Below are 19,641 nucleotides of genomic sequence, written 5' to 3' on the forward strand. Positions count from 1 at the left end.
CTAGCATGCTATATCCCTGGATTTTTCCTGAACTGAGTCAGGAGGATTTGCCACTTATCAGGGCTCTTGTAATGTCATCCCATGTTAGACTGTACTTCCTCTGTTCTAACATGGCGCAGACAGTCAGGAAAACTATATTCAAGTTCTCTGATCTTCAGAGTCTCTTCTGGGACTGTCAATTTGTGGTTAACTCTATTGATTAATCCATGCAGGAACCCGACTTGGCAATGTCAGGGAATGAGGACTTGCAGAATGGCATTACTTCAAACATCAGTGTCTACGTTTTCAGTTCATCCTCCTGGGCAAAATGCTTAAAGGCTTAAAATGTCTGTCTATAACACTGCCCTGCATATTCCAGTTTTCAATCCCAGCAGAGTGGGGTTTCCTACTGATCCCTTCAGTATCCACCACTCTGATTGTCTCTGATTTGCTTAGTCAAAACAGTGTAACACTAAGTTCCTTGAGGTAGAACTCCAGGATCCATGATGTCAGCTGTACATCTTGTAGTGATACTCAACACGTCTTTTCCTTGAGTTTCAGCGCTTTCTAGAATATTATTTGTCATCTCTACCTTATTAAGCTTTAAATTAGGTTATTAACTGATGCACAACCAAGCTAGCCTCACTCTGCTGTTACCTAAAACTGGAATCTGCAAGTACTTCAGAGACTGGGTCTCTTCTCTCACAGTTGAAACACCCATGATAGCAACCAAAATTGGCATTTGCTTTTGCATTTAGGGTGAACCAGGGTTAAATGGTGTTAAAGGATTGAAGGGTGAACCAGGCCAAAAGGGTGACAGAGGACCCCTTGGTCTTCCAGTAAGTAAAGAACACTTTCCATTTGGGGGCAAATCTCAGTTTTTTCTTTCTAAGCAACCGTGCCGGCTTGCTCGGCGGCTATCTTACAGTCAAGAATCCTGTCATTCGAACACACCCTGTGTCAGAGCAGAGCACAGTCCAGTTTTGTTTTCCTGATGTCTTGATCTTGTGTCTCAGGGTGACCCCATAACAAGCAGTGCCACAAATGTCCCGTCATGTGTCAATTGCATACATGCCAACCTTGCTCTTGTGGGGCTGACAGGCAAGTTCTGCCACTGTCTCTTCTGAAAAGCGATGCTTGCTGTTTCATGGTCTCTCCCAGGCACGTTCATGGTCTAATACAGGGTAAGCCCTGTACTCCGTTGTTTTGATCTCTCGGAGTCTGTACAAACGCTAGCGCTCTGTTGGTGGCACGTATGCAACTGGCCATCGTTGAGGTCAGTGCTGTGGCCCCTTACATTAGTCGACCGCGTTGTGTTCTGTATGTTTTGTGTTGTCCGTTTTGGAGATTCCCTGTGATGAGGTTCCTGGGAGAATAGTGGATAGTATGGAAGACATATTCTGCAGTTGTAAAGATTTTCATTCATAATGAAAAAGGGGGTTTCACCCATTCATATACTTTATGCCAATATTCTTCCCACAACAACTTGAAAGGGTTTTAAAATTATTATTGAGTGTAATGGTTTAATTTGGGGCTTTTAATATGTTGTTTGTTCATTAAATGAAGATAAGGGTCAGTAAAAATATTGTAGGTTACATTTGTAAAATATGACATAAAACCAGTAGCAGAAAATAGTTGTATAGTAGAGATGTAAGATAAAAAGTGTTGATGGTCCCCATCTCATTTTCCCCATGGGTATTGTGTTTTCAGTACTAACACCCACTCAAAAGCCCATGGCTTCTAAGTCAGACACTGCAGCTATTTCATATATTTACTTACTGAGTGAATCATGGGAGCTTTATGTTATAGTTCAAGTTAAATTGTGCCAATTGGATCAATGGATCATAGACACAAAACATTTGTAAGCCCTTAGTTTCACACCCCAGTTAGATAAAGAATCTTATCATCAATATAAATATCATTTTAACATTTATCTTCAAATGTTATAATAGTGACTTAAAAAAAAAAGCTTTTTAAAAAAGGCTTAATAAGCTTTGCATTTCCTAAACATTAAGTCTAGTTTCTCTAAACTTCCCCCTACTGTCAAATTTAGGGCTGCTGGGGATTTTTACAGCCCATTTAGCCAAAAGCTATTACTAAACAAGCAACAACAATATCTATGTTTATAATCGTTGCTACCTAAAGCTCTGTTTTGTACTTACAGCATTGATCATAACAAGATCATACTGAAAGAATTTTTAAATTAAAAAAAAATTATCCCAATGTATATGTGTTGGCATTGCTGGCAGCTGGAATCGATTTTTTTCTTTCATTTTTTTTTATTATTAACTGCACCTGAAGCATGAAGCTGAGAAAGAGTTCTCCAGCCTGGCCGAGAGAATCGAAAGTGCTAACACAGTGTCTTTTTAAATATTCCATGACGTACTCTGTGTCTTTGAAGTAACAAGTATCGGGGGTTTGCTCTATAAGAGCCTAATCAAAAAGGGTTATAGTTACATCTTGCTACAAACACAGAAAGTGCCGTTTTATCATTCCTCCATGGGTATCCCTCAATCCAAAATAAGGAAAAGCATGTATTAATGTGAGATGCGTAGGTTTTAAGTCATTTCTCATGCAAACATCAGTGTAAAGATTATTTGAACTGACCTGGGGCACAGACTGGGACTTATTTTAACTTGAGCCCATATTTTTTTTTTCTTGTTCCTAGAAGTCCCTCTAGTGGTGACTAATGTGAATTTTAGGTCTAACACACAACGTCCATATAAAATCAAGCACAGCCTTTTTGTTCATAAAAGCGTTTTAACAAGTGTAGCCAGAGCCCTGGAGCCCTTTCTTAGGAGATTTCCATTACTTTCTCTTCAGAATCTAAAGAAATCTATCATGAATAATAGTCTTTAGGAGATGAATTTCATGTGGACATAGAGCTAGAAGCCCCTTTGCTGTGTATTGTCAGCAAGCACTCTGTAGGCCACTGTGTGAAACCTCCTTCACCAGACTTCTAGAGAAGAATTTCCTGGTAGAAATGTCACTAAAATGCCATCACCTGTGGGGCATGTATTGTCATGTGATTTTTTTTTAACTAACTATTTGTAGCACTGTGGTATTCATCCCAGAATTCTGTGACTGTGTATGATGTTGCTTGAAGTGTTGCATTTCTCACCAGTACCTCATACTAATCTCTGTTCTTGTCATTTGTGTCACACCCACCAATCCCGACCAACCCAATCACACAGGGAGCATCTGGCTTAGACGGGAAGCCAGGATCCCGGGTGAGTCAGCCCCGCGTCCTGCTCCGATGTGTGTGCGTTTCATGGATTGTGTGCTCCGGGGAAGACCCCTTCATTCCTTGTGGTCTTCCCAGATGATGAGGGGTCACTTAGGGCGAGAATCAGAGGGGGAAGTGGATGAGGACGGTGGAAAGGGAGAAAGAGAGACAGAGAATGGGTCGCAACTCGAAAGTATGGCCCGAGCTGCCAGGACATCTTCAGAAGTTCAAGTCTGGATAATTTACTGAATGAGAAGAGTGCTGGGTCCAGCTGCCTTCAGTGTCTCAGCGACCTAAACCAGTTCATAAAACCTTCCCTGCATTCTCATGGGAAAAGCCCTGAAATGGTGAAAATGAAGAATTTATTTTAACTTGCTTTTCCTTTATATTTTTGTCCATCCTAGAAATGCAATTTCCTCCTTAAATTAACTTCCAAGTCTCTACTCATGAAGCGAAGCATGTGTCTCCATCATTTTTACCACTTCTTTGTTTTTAGCAGCTCAACTTTTAAATTTTAGCCATAGTCACTCATTATTTAGAAGCATTGTGGAGGAGAACTTTGAGTTGAAGCAATAAGAGAGTAATTAAGACACTAAGAATTCACCAACAGGAGAATGAATTCGAAACTCTGAATTCTTTCCTATCAGAGAGTCTAACAGAATCTACCAACCTGCCAGGACAATGAGGGGAATATGCTAGACAAGTTGAAATAATCCTTGTGTGTGCAAATACCATTTTGCACTCTTTGCCACTCTAGGCAGAGTCTTCCTGATAATCGAGTAAATATATTTGAAATCCTTACTACATTTTTAAGAATCAAAATTCTCAGTTCTAAAAGCCTTCAGGCAGTTATTATTTTCTGCCGGACCCCAGAGTTCTTACATCCTTTCAGATATTATCTTTTCTGTCACAGAAACCAATTCTGTCAATCAAGTCATTTTACCTGCCTGATGTGCAAATTATGGGCAAAGTCCAGAAGAGAACAACCCCTCCACCTCATGAGCCCCTGCTGTCCCAGTGGAGCTGCAGAATGTTGTTTTGGAAGTTAAACACTTCTCATTCATATGTTTTAAATCGCTAAAAACAAAGTTTTGAGGCTTTGGCCATGGGTGTCAGTGGCTGTGGAGAAAAGACTCAGGGCAAAGATGGTAGAAAGGAAGGATGGTTATATTTCCCTGGTTAAGACTATGGAGGCCTGGGGCTGAAGAGTTGGCTCAGCAGTTAAGAGCACTGGCTGCTCTTACAGAGGACCCAGATTCAATTCCCAGAACCCACATGGTGGCTCACCAGCATCTCTAACTCCACTTCCTGGGATCTGGTGCCCTCTTCTGGCCTCCATGGAAACTGCACACACATGATGTCTATACATACATGCAAGCACTCACACATACACATAAAATAAAAATAAATCTGGGAAAAGAATGATGAGAGCAAAATGAAGATACTTCATCAGATAAGAATAAATAACTGTGAAATATGGCTTTTTGTGTATACTCTTTGTTGAAGCATGCAGTTAGATACTTCCTCCCTGTTGCATGGATTTCTCAAAAATAACTGGCATGAAAAACCATCAAGAATAAAGTGCTTTAAAATCAGATAAGTTATCCTAAGACATCATTCTCCCAGACAAGTAAAACAGAACTTTTCTTGCAGTCCTTGTCTCTCACTCGTCTCATGGTATTCTATTTTTATCTTTTTTAGGGTGCAGATGGTCCTATAGGACCCCATGGCCCTGCAGGTCCCAAAGGAGAAAGAGTAAGTCTCTCTTTGTGTTATCACACTTAAGCTGAGCACTGAAGGAAACAAAGCATTGTTTCAAGACAATCTCAAACTGTTCAATGTCCAGGAAAGATAGGGGGCTATCTAGTATTAAATGAAAATGTTACCCATTCAAAGCTCTATTCAGAGTCCTAAGACTAAGAGAAGAAAACCACATAGTATGACATGGGATCAGTCTGCCTTAATGAAAACAATATATACATTTACATAGCTGAAATAAATAGCTCCCATTATTCCTTCTTAACCCATAAGGAAGGTATTTTCATTGGGCCTTCATCCAGAAAGTTGAAGTCAATGGGGCTAAAATTTCCAGAACTACATATTCTGGTTGATAATCTTAATACAAAGCTACTGTATTCATTCCGAGTAAATTATAATGTTTTTCCAAAGGAAATTACAAAACCTACATATTCTTCCCCATTCAGTTACCCATACTCTCATTTTTCTTTTGTGAGTTAAAGAATGACCTGTTTTCCTGTAGCCATAAGGAAATGATTTCAGTGAGTTATAAAGCGGGGCCCTTTCACTAACCTCACTGTTCCAGTCTAGGCTTCCATATCCTTGGGAGGAAAAGAAAAAGAGAGACACTCGGGGGAAGATGAATATCTGACACAAAAATGTGCGGCAGCCTCGGCAGCTGCTCATGTGTCTGGAACCTCTTCCCTTCCATTTTTCACCCACTTTTTCTTTTCTTCACCTTGGAAAACTGCAAACGTGTGTGTGTGTGTGTGTGTGTGTGTGTGTGTGTGTGTGTGTGTGTGTGTGTAGAATTGTGTCATCAATTTCCCTACCAGGCACTGTACAAGATGAGGAAAGTATGCTAAACGTGAGCATTTCATGATGTTGGCATGGTTCACCGTGTAAGTTTGTGAGCTTTTTAAAATGAGAGTTTTCATCAGTTTGTGATAATCTGATTTTTAAAGAAAGGACCAGGTCTCTGACATGCCTTCTAATTCCCTGGTCCTATCAGATGCAACTGTGTACAATGTAATCCTTTGGGGTGAAAGGAACACTCCTCCTACTTAAAGAAAACACCCTTTGCTGGTTGCTCTGCTACATTGAATAATATAATCGATTCATCATCATCACAGAGACTTTTATTAATGACCATAAATATATACACACTATATAAATAATGCTGCAGAGGAAGCATCCGGGTTTTTTTTCTATTATTGAAAATAGATTCTTTTCTCACATAATATGTCCTGATTATGGCATCTGCTCCCTGTACTCACCCAGTTCCTCCCCACATCCTCTCCCATCCTGTCTCCCATTAGAAGAGAACAGGCTTCTAAGAGATAATATTAAAATATAACAAAATGAAATATAAGGTAAAGCAAAAAAAAGCAAGATTGGACAAGACACACCAACAGAAGGAAAAGAGCCCGAGAGAAGGCACAGGAATCAGGGACCCGCTCATTTGCACACTCAAGTATCCCATAAAAAACTAAACTGGAAGTCATAATATATACACAGAAGACCTGTGCAGGCCCTGTGCATGCTGCCACAGTCTCTGTGAGTTCATATGAGCTCTGCACATGTTGATTTACAGGGCCTTGTTTTCTTGGTGTCCTCCATCCCCTCTGGCTCTTATGCTCTTTCTGCCTCCTCTTCCGTGGGGCTCCCTGAGCTCTGAGGGGGAGGGGTTTGATTGAGACATCCCCTTTAGGGCTGAATAAGAAAGCATCTACCTTCATTAATCTAGAAGAGTTTATATTGCAAAGAAGAAATCTATGCAAAAAAAAAAAAAAAATAGCCAGAGAATAAGGCCAAAGTAAATACAACTACATGGGCTAGACCCCAGCGAAGACTGGCCTTATCCAAGAAGAGTTCCAGAACGAGATGAGTCCTTAAGAATGTATTATCTGAATCCACTATTGTGGATCAAACCAACAACTTCCGATAATTAGCTTCATTAAAAAATACTTCAAAGCTAAGAGCGTCCTGCTGCTGATAAAGATTCATTTTCAAGCACTGGATGAAGAAACTCAGTCCATCCTAAAATTGGAGCAGCAAAGCTCAGGCGGTCTGTTGGCAGAGTGCCCTGGGGCTCAAGAGGGTTTGCTGTTTGATAAATCAGCTGTTACTTCCGATAGCTCAACAGTGTCTCAAGGGTATCAGGTCTCAGTGCTGGTGCAGAATTAACCAGAAGAGCCAATGAAGTCCCTAAGAATTTGCGAATGCATAGTTGAAGCCAGGTGCATGCGGTGTGAAGTGCCACACTTGTGTCCCCTCAAACGGGATCGTGTGTCAGTAGGCGGCGAGTGCCCTCGCTCAAAGTGCCAGACCAGAGTGTGAATCTCACAGCTAGTGGAGGTGCCATCTGGAGGCTCCTGCAGATGTTTCTGCTTTGAAAGCAAAGGCAGGCCTTCTAGAACAAGTCATGGGTACTGCTATGCTAATAACGAAAGAGCCTGCATGAAATTCGGCCAGCCTAAAGAAATGGAGCCCTTCGCATGCAAGCCTTCTCAATGGGTGACTGACACATTCGTGTGCAGCCCCCTCCCCCCCAGCTCCCTGCCTTCCACTGATTTCTTCCCCTGGGAAAAGGACAGGGCATTTGAAGCCGTTCCTAGAGCCCTCCTGTGACTTGTTACATCGAGGAAAACACTTTCTCCTTCAAGCCGCTTAGACGTTAGGTCTCTCCTCCAGAGCTGAAAGCCTGCTAGTGGTTTTGTTCCGAATACTGAATTCTTCCTCTGGCCTTAGAACTCTATGTTTTAAGTTTGAGACGATCAAAGGTTCTTTTGGAACTCCTTAATCCAGCAAGGGGGGGGGGGGCTATACATTTGAATCCCTGGGTTCATATTTCATTTCTGAGGGTATCCAATAATATTTCATTTCTGAGGGTTCCCAAGATGCAACCGCTGGGGTTGGTGCTTTGGTGCTGAGGCAAAGATCCAAATTCCATGTGGCTTGAACAAGACAGGAATGTTTCTTTCATATAACCAAAAGCCAAAGGAGGAATCTAGGCTCTGCTTCTACCCAGGCAGAATCCTACTGTCAGTCCAAGGGTCACTCAGGGAGACTTGAACCAAGGACAAGGCTCCCCCACCCCAAGGGAGGTCATCTTAGTGGGAACCACCTTCCATGGAACTTGTAGCTGAGTGTTCCCAAGGCCTCCCTGAGCAGCACTGAACTGATGGATCCACTTCTCATGGTGCTCCACTGTGAGGGGCAGGCTAGTCTAGAAGAGAAATCCTGCAGAGAAGTGTTGGAGTAACCACTTACCGTTTAGAGAAGCCAAGGTGTGTTCCTTTTAAAAAACAAAGCAAGCCAAGGTTCTCAGTGGAGGTTGGGGTGGAGAAGTAGGAAATCCCATGGCGATATTTAGACTAGACCTGGTCTACTTTCCAATTAGCTTGCTTCTGTGAACCTGCCTCTAAACCTCACTCCTGACAGTAACACATGTGATGTGCAAACAAGCGCACACTCGAGCACACACCATTTTAAAACTCATAAGTAACACTGCCAAGCCTATCGAAAGAAATCAATTTTAAATTATCATACTTTAAAATGCTTTCCACTAAAAATATGACCTCTACTTGTGTAGTAGCTAGCACTTGAGACATCAATTATTTAATGCTGTATAATGTCATATTACTATCACATTTAGTTTTCGGGACAATTTCGTAGACTATTTATCACTATTTTATCTATGATTGATATAACCCAAGCAAAGAAGGATTGAGAAAGTTCCTAGAGTTCTGGAAGCCTTGCTGCCAGAAAGAGACAGAAGTATAATTCGAATTTAAATCTAATTTATCCACAGCCTGGCCACTGCCCTGAGTACCATTGATTTTTCATTATTAGCAAATATTAAGTGATAAGAAAAGCTCAGATTCCTAATGATATCCATCTCTGGTGATCTCACTGTATTCTGTGTGTCTCTTTGCTGACAGTGCTGAGTGGCTTCACCAACCCCCCCGAATTTAAGAGAAAAATTTAGTAATGCCTGATACCTGTGCATGTGGAAATCTTGAGAACAGAGAAGTAAATGCCTATCCCATGCCTCTGCTGGTAGATTTCCTGGCTTTCCACTCGCACACAAAAAATATGGACTGAACTTTAAGCCCCTCTGATGACACAATAAAAGAATGCAGAGAGAACTTTCCATGGAGGTACTCACAGAAGCATCACCATTGCCCCTGACATGTTCATGCTACGTGATAACACACACCTTAATCTGGAGGAAGCAGCCCCAAAACACTCTTAAAATGAAAGATATATCTTTATTAGGTTATTTCTATCCATGGACCACCTCCAATAGTCCTGATTCTTCACAAGCATTCTGGATTATCATTTATGCTAACCCTATTAAATGGACAGTTAGAATAGTAGAGACAATGTGTGTCTACCCACCAAGCACTTGCTGGAGGCATAAAGGTTTTTAAATCTTCTTTTTCAAAAAGAAGACAAGATGTGTATAACAATGTATGACCCAATGTGATTAATTTGTTCAACTAATATTTACTAATGCGCTCGCTGAGCACTATTCTAAAATATGGCTAATGGAAACAAAGCTGGGGGCCCTGAGGTCCCAGTGTACCCATTCTAGTGAGAACCACAGACAGACAGTAATAGTAACTCTGTGTGTCTCACAGAGTGCAGGGACCAGAAGTGAGGTAGAGCTGTGGAAATGGGAGAGTGTCAAGGAAGGGCTCCCTGAAGAGAGACTTGATTTTTAAGAAATCTTACATTTAAAAAAAAAGGAGGAGGAGGAGGAGGAGGAGGAGGAGAGAAGAAGAAGAAGAAGAAGAAGAAGAAGAAGAAGAAGAAGAAGAAGAAGAAGAAGAAGAAGAAGAAGAAGGCGGCAGCAATACAGGCCAAATATCCCTAATCTAAAAATTCAAATTGTGAGTCCCTCTAAAATCCAAAAACCTCTGGGCACTAACATAATACCACAGATGGGAATTCTACCCCGGCCTCATATGACACATTGCAGTAGAAACAGAAGCACAATAAAAATATTGTATAAAGTTAACTTGTAGGGGATGTGTACAGGATTCATGTCTGAAACAAATGGATTTTGTAGTTTATGTTGTGCCTCATCCCCCAAATATCAAATCCAAATTCAGCTCTGCTCCCAAGCATTTCTGGAAAGGTTAGGAACCTCCACTTTAAAACAAACAGTAATGCTCTACACAAGTGCCAGAGGAACCCAAGCAGAGCATTCTACACATAGGAATCCTTCAGCACATCTGGGTGGCTAAAGGTGGTGGCTTCTTCCTGTCTGTCAATGGCCATCTAGTAACATATGCTGTGGTGGATGACTGTCACTACAGTTTAAAAGGAGCATGAATCATTGGCATTCTGATAGAACGCTTAAATGGCAGCTTTCTGTGTGAACTACATGGGAATGCAGGGGTTCATGTATGACTGGAACTTTCTGCTTCTTCACTTTAGGGAGAAAAAGGAGCTGTGGGAGAGCCTGGACCCAGAGGGCCCTATGGGCTGCCTGTGAGTTCACTATCACGTGACCGTCACCATCAGCATGCTACTGTGACCTGCTACTGACATGGTTAACCCTTCCTGAGTGGGCAGACTAATCTCATTTTAGGAGCACAGGCGACCCGATGAGTAGTCACAACACAGAGAATTCTACATGACAGATAGGTCATAGTCTCAACTGATCTCTGTACATGGAGACACACCCAAGCAGGTCATGGGACTGAAGATCAGAGACAAGGGGACAAACAGCACCAACTAGAAAGCCAAGTTCTGCCTGACGGATGGCACCTTCCATGCCATCTGCGTGGACATCCATAACTGGCAGTCCCTTGAAGGCTCATCATTGTCAATTGGATGTGAAAATTTCATTTATAATAACCTTCATTCCTTGTCTAGTCTCATAGATTGCAAAAAAAAAATTCTCTTGCAAGTGGAAATTATGATTCAAATTAAATTTCTATTCTATGATGACAGTGTTTATGACCTTTCTAAGTTCCTGAAAGGACAGATGATCTTCAGAACATAGAAGGTTGGCGGTGTTCTGTCTTCTAAAATTCTGAACTATGCAGAACCGAACTGAGGTCCCAGGTTTCTGTAGAAATGATCTGCACTGTGGTTCCAGTCCGTTGTGTAGAGGAGGACTCAAAGTAGCATGTGTTACATTTAGGTTTTTAACCTGCCTGTGCTTTCCACGGCTTTTTATGAACTCAGAAAACAAACTTCATTCACAATCATTTCAGTGCCCAACAAGATACTCGCCTTGAAATAGATGTCAAAGTGTACTAATGGAATGAGCTGTTGGGAACTTTTGACAGAACATAGTCTGATCCAACATTACCACCATGCAGGGGTGAAGTTACCATCTTGTGTAAACAGTCTTAGACCAACTCTCTTAGGAATTCCTCTTCTACAAAGTTCACTGTAAAGCAGCTTTTGAAGTTGTTATGTTCACACTCCTTGTATTCAAGGTGATTGTCTAGTCAAATTCAAACTATATTTAATGATAAACAATTTTTAGGTTCTCCATTAATTGAAAAGCTGAATTCTCAAACTAAAGGAGCATTGATTTACATCTTCCATTAGTGTTGGTGTATTTTTTAACTCAACATTTTTTTGTTTTGTTTTGTACTTCATTTCTGAGCTGCTAAGTCAGACAGCAAGCATAGAATTTGAGCAAAACTACCTATTTAACCCAGTAAAGAGTTTAAATCCCTCATGACCCATAACTTCAACTAACAGTCCCCTCACTTGATTTAAAGAAATATGACTAATCAAGAAGGCTTTTTCACAATTCTAGCATAGTCTTTCTAACACTAATGTTGCATGCCCAGAGCAGCCTTAAACAAGAACCTATTGATGAAACTTAGGAACACTAATGTAGCCACTGTGGTTCTTTGGCAGGGCAAAGATGGAGAGCCTGGTCTTGATGTAAGTAATCTGCACAGCAAGCATCCTTCAATTGTAATGGATACAGTCAATGGTCTCCATCATCAGGGAATACCAAGAGTATAGAAATTTTTCTGTGCATGCATTATACACACACACATACACACACACACACACATCATATATATATATGTATATAGTAGTATATATAAGTACTGTGCATATAGACAGCCATATAAAATACACTAGTATTTGCATGAGATAAAGAAAAATAATTTATGTAAATTAGTAATTGACACTGGATAGTGGTACTTCAAAATCTTTTCCTACATTAAGTTATAGAAAAAATAACTATGTATCCAATCAGTCTGCCTGTCATGTGTGCCCTTGGGGAATGGTGTTTTGTCAAAGCTATTATAATGTTCTTTTTCTTTTTCCATTAAGTCTCTATGTACATTTTCTCTTGTGCTAAAATATTATATAAAAATACAGACTGTCAAAAGTAAATGCCTGTAGGAACTGTCACAGCTTGTCAGTATTGTGTGAGTAATGATGTTACAATAGTTGCTGTTTATTGAGCACCCGTTATGTGCAGGCATCGTTCTGGCACTTGGCATCCGCCATCTCATTTAACATCCACAACAGCTGTGTGATAGTCATTAACCTTATTTTATAGTCAAGGGACTAAAGGGCAGAGGTAAGTGATTTGGCCAAACCCACACACATTAGTAAATGTGCCAGGATTCAAATTAATATTCTTGTGCTCTTTCTCCTGCATTTTCTTAGGAGAAATAAAGCAAGAAACTTGTTGTGCATAGCTTATCGAAATGGTAGACAGTATATTTCTAAGGGCTACTGTTCTTTGTGAGTTTAAAGATTGACGTGTCCATTATTATATGTGAGTCAGACCAATGAACTGTGGTTGGTGGTGGTTGTTGATTTTACCACAGTTATACCAATAGATAACTGGAGTTTGCTTTTTATCCCATAGGGCTTCCCTGGTCCTCGAGGCGAGAAGGGTGACCTGGGAGAAAAGGGAGAAAAGGTGACTTCTCCCAGCATGCACCTTGTGTGTTTCTGCTAACACTGTCTGCTCTGCTGCTGAACCTGTGCGATTCCATCTTTCGCCTTTCCTGTCTCTGCCCTGTGTCCCAAAAACATACAGACGGCTCATCTAAGGAATAGGGTCTTCAGAGAGGACTGTTGAAGGCTACGCAGCTAGAAATGAGGGTACCATCCAGCACAGGAGGGAGATTCTAGCCCCTAGATATCAAAGCTACAGTCTTTCAACTTCCTGACACCAATTTTTTTAAATTTTATGTCCAGGGGCTGAGGGGGATTGTAAATTTTTTCACAAAAGTAAAATCACATCACACAAACCTCAATGGTATTTTGGCAAAGCCTATATCACCCAAAGGCCCGGATCTCATTTATCTTTATGACATTCCTAAGAGAGAGACTGATACATGGTACATTTTGATTTTTTTAAATTCGGAGGTAGAAGAGACACATTGTGAGAGAGAGACCACAGTATGCCCGCTGTGCAGAGGCTGTCTGTTAGCTGGAAAGCCAATAGTTGTAGGCTTTTCAATGAAGACATTGGTGATGGCTTAATATTGAGGATTCCTCTGGACCATCAGTCAACTCCATAGGCTATAGGAGCCAATATCAAGCAACATGATTTTATGACTAGAAGAAAAGTTTGGATTGTAAATTTTAAACATCACTTTCTCCATTTCTCTTTAGTTCTGTCCTGTCTTGTCTTCTCTCTAGTTTGCTATAGTCTTTAATCCATTAGTAAATCAAGTAAGTTTTTATATTGGGTGAAACAAAAGGCAACAAAAAGTCAATAATGAAAACATTCAAATAGTTAAATATCTCATGATTCCGTTTCAACCAGTTCTCCTCCTTAGATTAATTCATGCACTGATAGAGTTAACAATACATTGTTTTTAAAACCCAGTGAATTCTCTTGAACAGTGAAACTCTTCCCTGTTATGATACCAGACCAAACGGGGTATGCCAAACAAGGGGTATGAAGCCCGCTGGATATGTCTTAAGAATTAAGTTACTTATTCTCTCATGGGTAAGAGCCCACACATTGGTCATCCCAAAGCACCACCATCCCAAAGCACAGCATCACATATGCCGAGTACCTGTGCATTCCTTTCCCCAAGAGCTTTACACAAGATAAACCTTGACATCTTCACACCACCCTGCTGAGGTAGGCGCTATCATTTCCTCACTTCACAAACAGGGAAAAGTATATCCTAAAAAGTTCTTTTCCACACTGTAAATCCTGACTACAAATTTTATGTGGTCTGAGATAAGTTTTGTGCAAGAGCATTCAACACAAGACAAACTGTCTTGAAGGCCATGGTCACTTATTTTATATTGACCCAGTAGGTTGTATGAATCTAAAATCTTTTTTTCTTTTTTTTTTGAGACAGGGTTTCTCTGTGTAGCTTTGCGCCAGTCCAGGCTGGCCTCGAACTCACAGAGATCCTCATGGCTCTGCCTCCCGAGTGCTGGGATTAAAGGCGTGCGCCACCACCGCCCGGCGAATCTAAAATCTTAAGAAAAAAATAACATGTGGTACTCAATTTTATGATCTTTAAAGAAGTTAGAAATTACTCATTTGGCTCAGTGGTAAAGTCCTTATCCAGCATACTCACGGCCCTGAGTTCATTCCCCAACATTCAAAGAGGACCGGGGGGGGGGGGGGGGAGAGGTTCCCATCAGCGTAGCTTATAAAAACACAAACTTTCAAACCCACCCTCATAAAAATGTTAATTTCCCATATGAAAATATTTCCATCATTAGAAGATGTATATTCAGGAAAATTAGATTCTCGGTGTTGAACACTTTGTGTATCTTTTTCTTTTCTTTTCTTTTCTTTTCTTTTTTTTTTTTTTTTTTTTTTTTTTGGTTTTTTGAGACAGGGTTTCTCTGTGTAGTTTTGGTGCCTGTCCTGGATCTCACTCTGTAGACCAGGCTGGCCTTGAACTCACAGAGATCCGCCTGCCTCTGCCTCCTGAGTGCTGGGATTAAAGGTGTGCGCCACCACTGCCTGGCCTTTTTCTTTGATATAATAAAAATAGACAATAATTATTAATTTCAACTGCTCATACACTCAATGAGAGATAGGTAACTTTGTGGTACACAGATAATCACTTTATTTCACAGCGTGATATTGATTAATAACATTGACATATTATTCTTTTAATGTCCCTTTTCCATAAAGCTTGCTGTTCACTAAAATTTTAACAACAACAAAATTGCCTACCACAGAATTTGAGTAGTTAATCTTAAACCCATTGGCCAATCAAATAATGAATTCCACTTAACAACCAACATGCTTGGCCTCAGTTAGACCTACTCAAAGATGAGTCATGGCTACATGGAGGGCAGAGCACACACACACACACCCCAAAAAAAAGTTTCAGTCTATATCATGGCGTGGAAGCTACTTGGTACGGGAGGGTGTTGAGTCTCCATGAATGAGTGCTTACTTCTGAGTGCATCAGCCACTTCTGTCAATCTGCTTTTTCTTCACCCTCCTGCCACATCTTTGTCTTCAATCATGCACAACTGAGCTACACAGAACTTCTTTCCCCTGTATTCAAGACGCCCAAGTGGTTTTGATTCCGAGCCTTCCGCCACCGCCACAGTGTTTTTGGCACACAGGAGATGAACGAGGAGGAGCTTCGGCTCCTGCTGTCACTGTGAATGTTTTCATTTGAATGAGAGTCTCATACATGTCTGTGCTATACATTGTTCTGTCTTTTCCCTCTGAATATTCATGCTGTTTGCTTCAAAGACTGCTCAATTTTATTGTAACTGCCATCCAGACTGCAGAGTGCATTTTCTCATTTACGTATGTATCTCTGTGTCGTCTTCTGCATTCTGCACAGCACCAACTCCCTGTCCATAAGTCTGCAGATGTGTATATTAATGCGAAACAGCTGGGGCGCATTCCTTCCTTCCCCTCCTTTTGCCTCCTTTCCTCAATCCCTCCATCCCCATGATCCGTGCAGACGTCCCACAACCTTGATCTTGATTCCCAAATACTAATTTCCACAGCTACGTTCCCACTGTATAATTATCCTGCCTCCCTCATTTTAATGAGCCCATATTGCTTTTCCTACCTGCAGCACTGTGAGCTGGAAACTCATTTACCATTGTGAACAAAAGGCATGAGGTCAACCAGAGATTGAAGAAGACCGCCTAGGTTTCTAGATATTGGTTTCTCCCGTTGGCACTGCTGCCGAGTATTAGCACCTGAAACTTTTATTTAACTCAATAAGTCGAGTATTCACTTTTATTTTTGCTGGGGAGAAAAAAGCAAAACACAGTAGAAGCACATTTTAATACCTACATATTTTTACTGAGAGCTGCAAAACAGTATGATTGGAGAGACAGAAGCCATTGCCTCTCCCTCTGAATCTGTGCAGCCTCCACATGTTAAAGAACAGGACGGGAAAAGGCAAGGTGAAAGGTTCTCAATTGGGTGGAGTATCCATTACCCACTGCCAGCCCCACTGGCTACTGACTGCCTTCCATACCGCTGATTACCCGCCATCTATACCAGGTCCACAGCACAAATCCCCAACTCACAACTGACTCCAGCATTGCAGCGGTCAGCACTGATCTGCCTTTCCGATGCATCAGCCCTTTTGGTCTCCCCCTTTCTTCTTGCTGAATGTCATTAATTAATTAATAATAATGAATCCTGCTGCCAGAATCTATTGTCCATGGCAGTATAAGTTGTTTTTTTTTTTTTTAATGGCATCATGTCTTCTCTACATCAGAACACAGTGGTAAATGCCCTTCCAGACTACTCTTAGCTAAGCCATATTGTGAATCATTTGTATTCTTCTACACTGCCCCCCCCCCCAAATAAAATCTGTCTTTTATTTAAACCCTTGTATTCACAGGGGGAAAAGGGAAAGAAAGGCAAAAAAGGGCCCAAGGGGGAGAAAGGAGAACAGGGCGCCCCTGGATTAGATGCACCCTGCCCGTTGGTATGTCTCACTTGTGCAACTGTCTCCAGATGTTTGGTGTAAGGGGTGCGATGGGAGAGGAGCAGGCCAGAGGGACCAGGAACAGCTGGTTACCAGGAGGGTCTTTTTACATGGACCTGCAGACAGGTGCTCAGAAGTGTGTGCCCAGTCTACATGGATGTGCTTCACGTCGGGTTGCTGGCCATTCGCTCAGCTCTATTTCTGCACTCCACAGTGCTGACTGGCTCGAGCCCGCCCATAGGATGTGAGAAGAGCCAGCACCATCCCATACCCCTCCAAAGAGGAGGCTATGGTCTCCCGACAAGGCCTCGTCCTGATAATGTGAAACTTCTCTGCACGTTACTGATCCTTCTAAATTGTTCCTCTCCCAGCTTTTCATCTAGTTGTTTCTTCAGCAGATTTTTGCTTTTGATGAATTCTTGGATTAGTAACATTATGAGTTAATCTTTACAAACAGGGATTCCGTGGCGTTAAGGGGGAAAAGGGGGAGCCAGGCCAGCCTGGCCTGGATGGGCTGGATGCCCCTTGCCAATTGGTACAGTATTTCTCTTTCCTACCATCCTGCATGCCATTCCTTTATTATGTATTCGTCTGTATCAGTGTAAAGGGCTTCTTTCTGGAGCAAGCTTTACATGATAAACATACTACATGCATGTGCATGAGGAGGCTCCTCCCTGGGCTCTGCAGAGGGGAGAGAGCAAGCACGTGTCATCAATGAATGCAAATTAATCTTCTAACATTGTCCTCACTACTGACGTGTCCATCTCTATGTTCCTTGGAATGTTAATTTATCCAATAAATTTTCAGAGATTATCTGTAAGGTAGATAAAAATACATGATGCAAACACACTGGTAGGCCAGAACTTTGGGTTTTTACCCTGCTTATTTTTTTTCCTTTCCTCTAAAAGAAATAATGGTATTTTTCTCTCTCACATTACAGTTTTATCAGGCCATAAACAAGGTCAAACCTATATAATGAAGCTTCTATGGTCAAGAGTTAACCAATTTGAAGCAACATTATTAAGAGACCATAGGAAAGAAAACAATTGCCCTGCACATCTAAAGATGATGGTTGTCTGCAGCCCAAATCCTGTTCTCTGTCACATAACCTTTTCAACGACCTCATGGTCTCTCCTTTGAAAACTCACTTTCCTAAAGTAGACGGAACTCCTTCCTCCATTGGCATGAACTCAAAATCCTCCTTATAACTAAAATCTAAAATTCTACTGGCTGATCCTTTTCCTTGTACCAATCTGGCATTACCAATTTCTCCCAAATATGTTACAAAGCTAGATTTTTTTTTGTTACAATTAAAAGGGTAGTGTGATTATATTTTGTGGAGTATAAAGAAAGCTTTTTATCATCATGTTCCACTGGTCTGCATGGCCTTACATGATTCTTCAGTTATAAGCATGATTCTTTAAAGGTAAATGTAGATTTTGTGAGTCTTTTAAGAGATTATGTGTATAGAAAAATATTCAGTCAATTGTTATAGTTTATGGAGTATTCTGTCTTTTGTTTGCTTGCTGTTGATAAGTCACATTTTATAAACCCTTCATTGGAGGAAAATGCATGCCTTCGACTGTGTCACATCTTCCGGTCTCATTTGTATCTGAAGATGCTTATATCTTAAAATATATTTTGTAGTATTTAGAAACCTCCATTCGGAATGTTAACCAATACTGAAGATTTAAACAAAAGTGCTGGTAAACATATGGATGACATTTACTATGATATGCAGATAGACTGCCATGTTGCCAATGAATGCATTTTGTAATATCCACTTACAGTATAAGAAAGTGGAAAACACCAGCATATGGAGAGCTATAAACTTCAGATAGAAATGCTTTGCCATTGATTACCATTGCCACAAACCACAGTGACCACAAGGAAATGAAACTCTGATTCATTTAGCAAAGATAAGTGTGAGATGTTTTAATGATATTAAGAGGTACCATGCACTGTGCAGATGTATTATCTAAAGATGTGCCTGTGAGCAGAGCACTAGGCAACTATGCTTTGTAAATTTCATTTTCAAAATTAGACATAGTTTTTCTGTATTCACGTATGTATTTTTCAGATGTGTGCTCAGTCTGGAAAACATTTGAATTACCTTCATTCTAACTAACAGTAGGCAAAATATCATGAGCCACCACTTAGTGTAAAACGTCTATGACTGAAGCCACCTAATAGAAATAATTTTAGAAGTCTCTGAGCTTGTCAACTTAATCTGATTACTTATGAGGAGCCTGAGGAATTCTTTTTCTTCCCTTCAAAACCAGGGACCTGATGGATTACCCATGCCTGGTTGCTGGCAAAAGGTAGGCCTTAGGCTGTTTGTTTGTTTGTTTTTCTGAAAAGAAACACTAATTTTGACCAGGCCCTTTCCACTGCAGAACAGACCTTTTACATTTGACATTCTTGAAAACTCTTTGGGTATTTCAAAGCAAATATGCAAGCTCTAGGCAATCTTTAGATGAATGTGTTTATTACTGATTTCTTCCCAAACCAATGAGCAAAAACAGTTGTTGACAAATTATAATCTGGAACCTCAAAGTCATTGTTTGTGATGGAAAGGCACAATATATCTGTTAAGATTGTTTGGCTCTCGGACGGTGGTGGTGCATGCCTTTACTCCCAGCACTTGGGAGACAGAGGCAGGCAGATCTCTGTGAGTTCAAAGCCAGCCTGGTCTACAAAGCAAGATCCAGGACAGACACCAAAAACTACACAGAGAAACCTTGTCTCGAAAAAAACAAACAAAAAAAAATGTTTGGCTCTCTGTCAATGAACTCC

General features: G+C 40.9%; 1 protein-coding gene across 17 annotated transcripts in view; it reads left to right on the forward strand.

Annotated features, from left to right (window-relative positions):
- Positions 1–19,641, forward strand: part of Col25a1 (collagen type XXV alpha 1 chain) — a 404,038-nt gene that overhangs the window by 376,696 nt on the left and 7,701 nt on the right. For 6 of the 17 annotated variants that reach the window (XM_037207099.1, XM_037207097.1, XM_037207093.1 and 3 more), the window contains 8 exons: positions 738–818; positions 3,174–3,209; positions 4,907–4,960; positions 10,391–10,444; positions 11,837–11,863; positions 12,813–12,866; positions 16,759–16,845; positions 19,128–19,166. In XM_037207099.1, coding sequence (XP_037062994.1) covers positions 738–818; positions 3,174–3,209; positions 4,907–4,960; positions 10,391–10,444; positions 11,837–11,863; positions 12,813–12,866; positions 16,759–16,845; positions 19,128–19,166 — 432 coding nt within the window. Of the gene's footprint in view, positions 1–737; positions 819–3,173; positions 3,210–4,906; positions 4,961–10,390; positions 10,445–11,836; positions 11,864–12,812; positions 12,867–16,758; positions 16,846–17,302; positions 17,381–19,127; positions 19,167–19,641 lie in introns of all 17 variants that reach the window. The other 11 variants (XM_037207100.1, XM_037207095.1, XM_037207103.1 and 8 more) reach the window with 9 other exon arrangements.

Source organism: Peromyscus leucopus, chromosome 6, assembly GCF_004664715.2.
Source record: "Peromyscus leucopus breed LL Stock chromosome 6, UCI_PerLeu_2.1, whole genome shotgun sequence".
NCBI lineage: Eukaryota > Metazoa > Chordata > Mammalia > Rodentia > Cricetidae > Peromyscus > Peromyscus leucopus.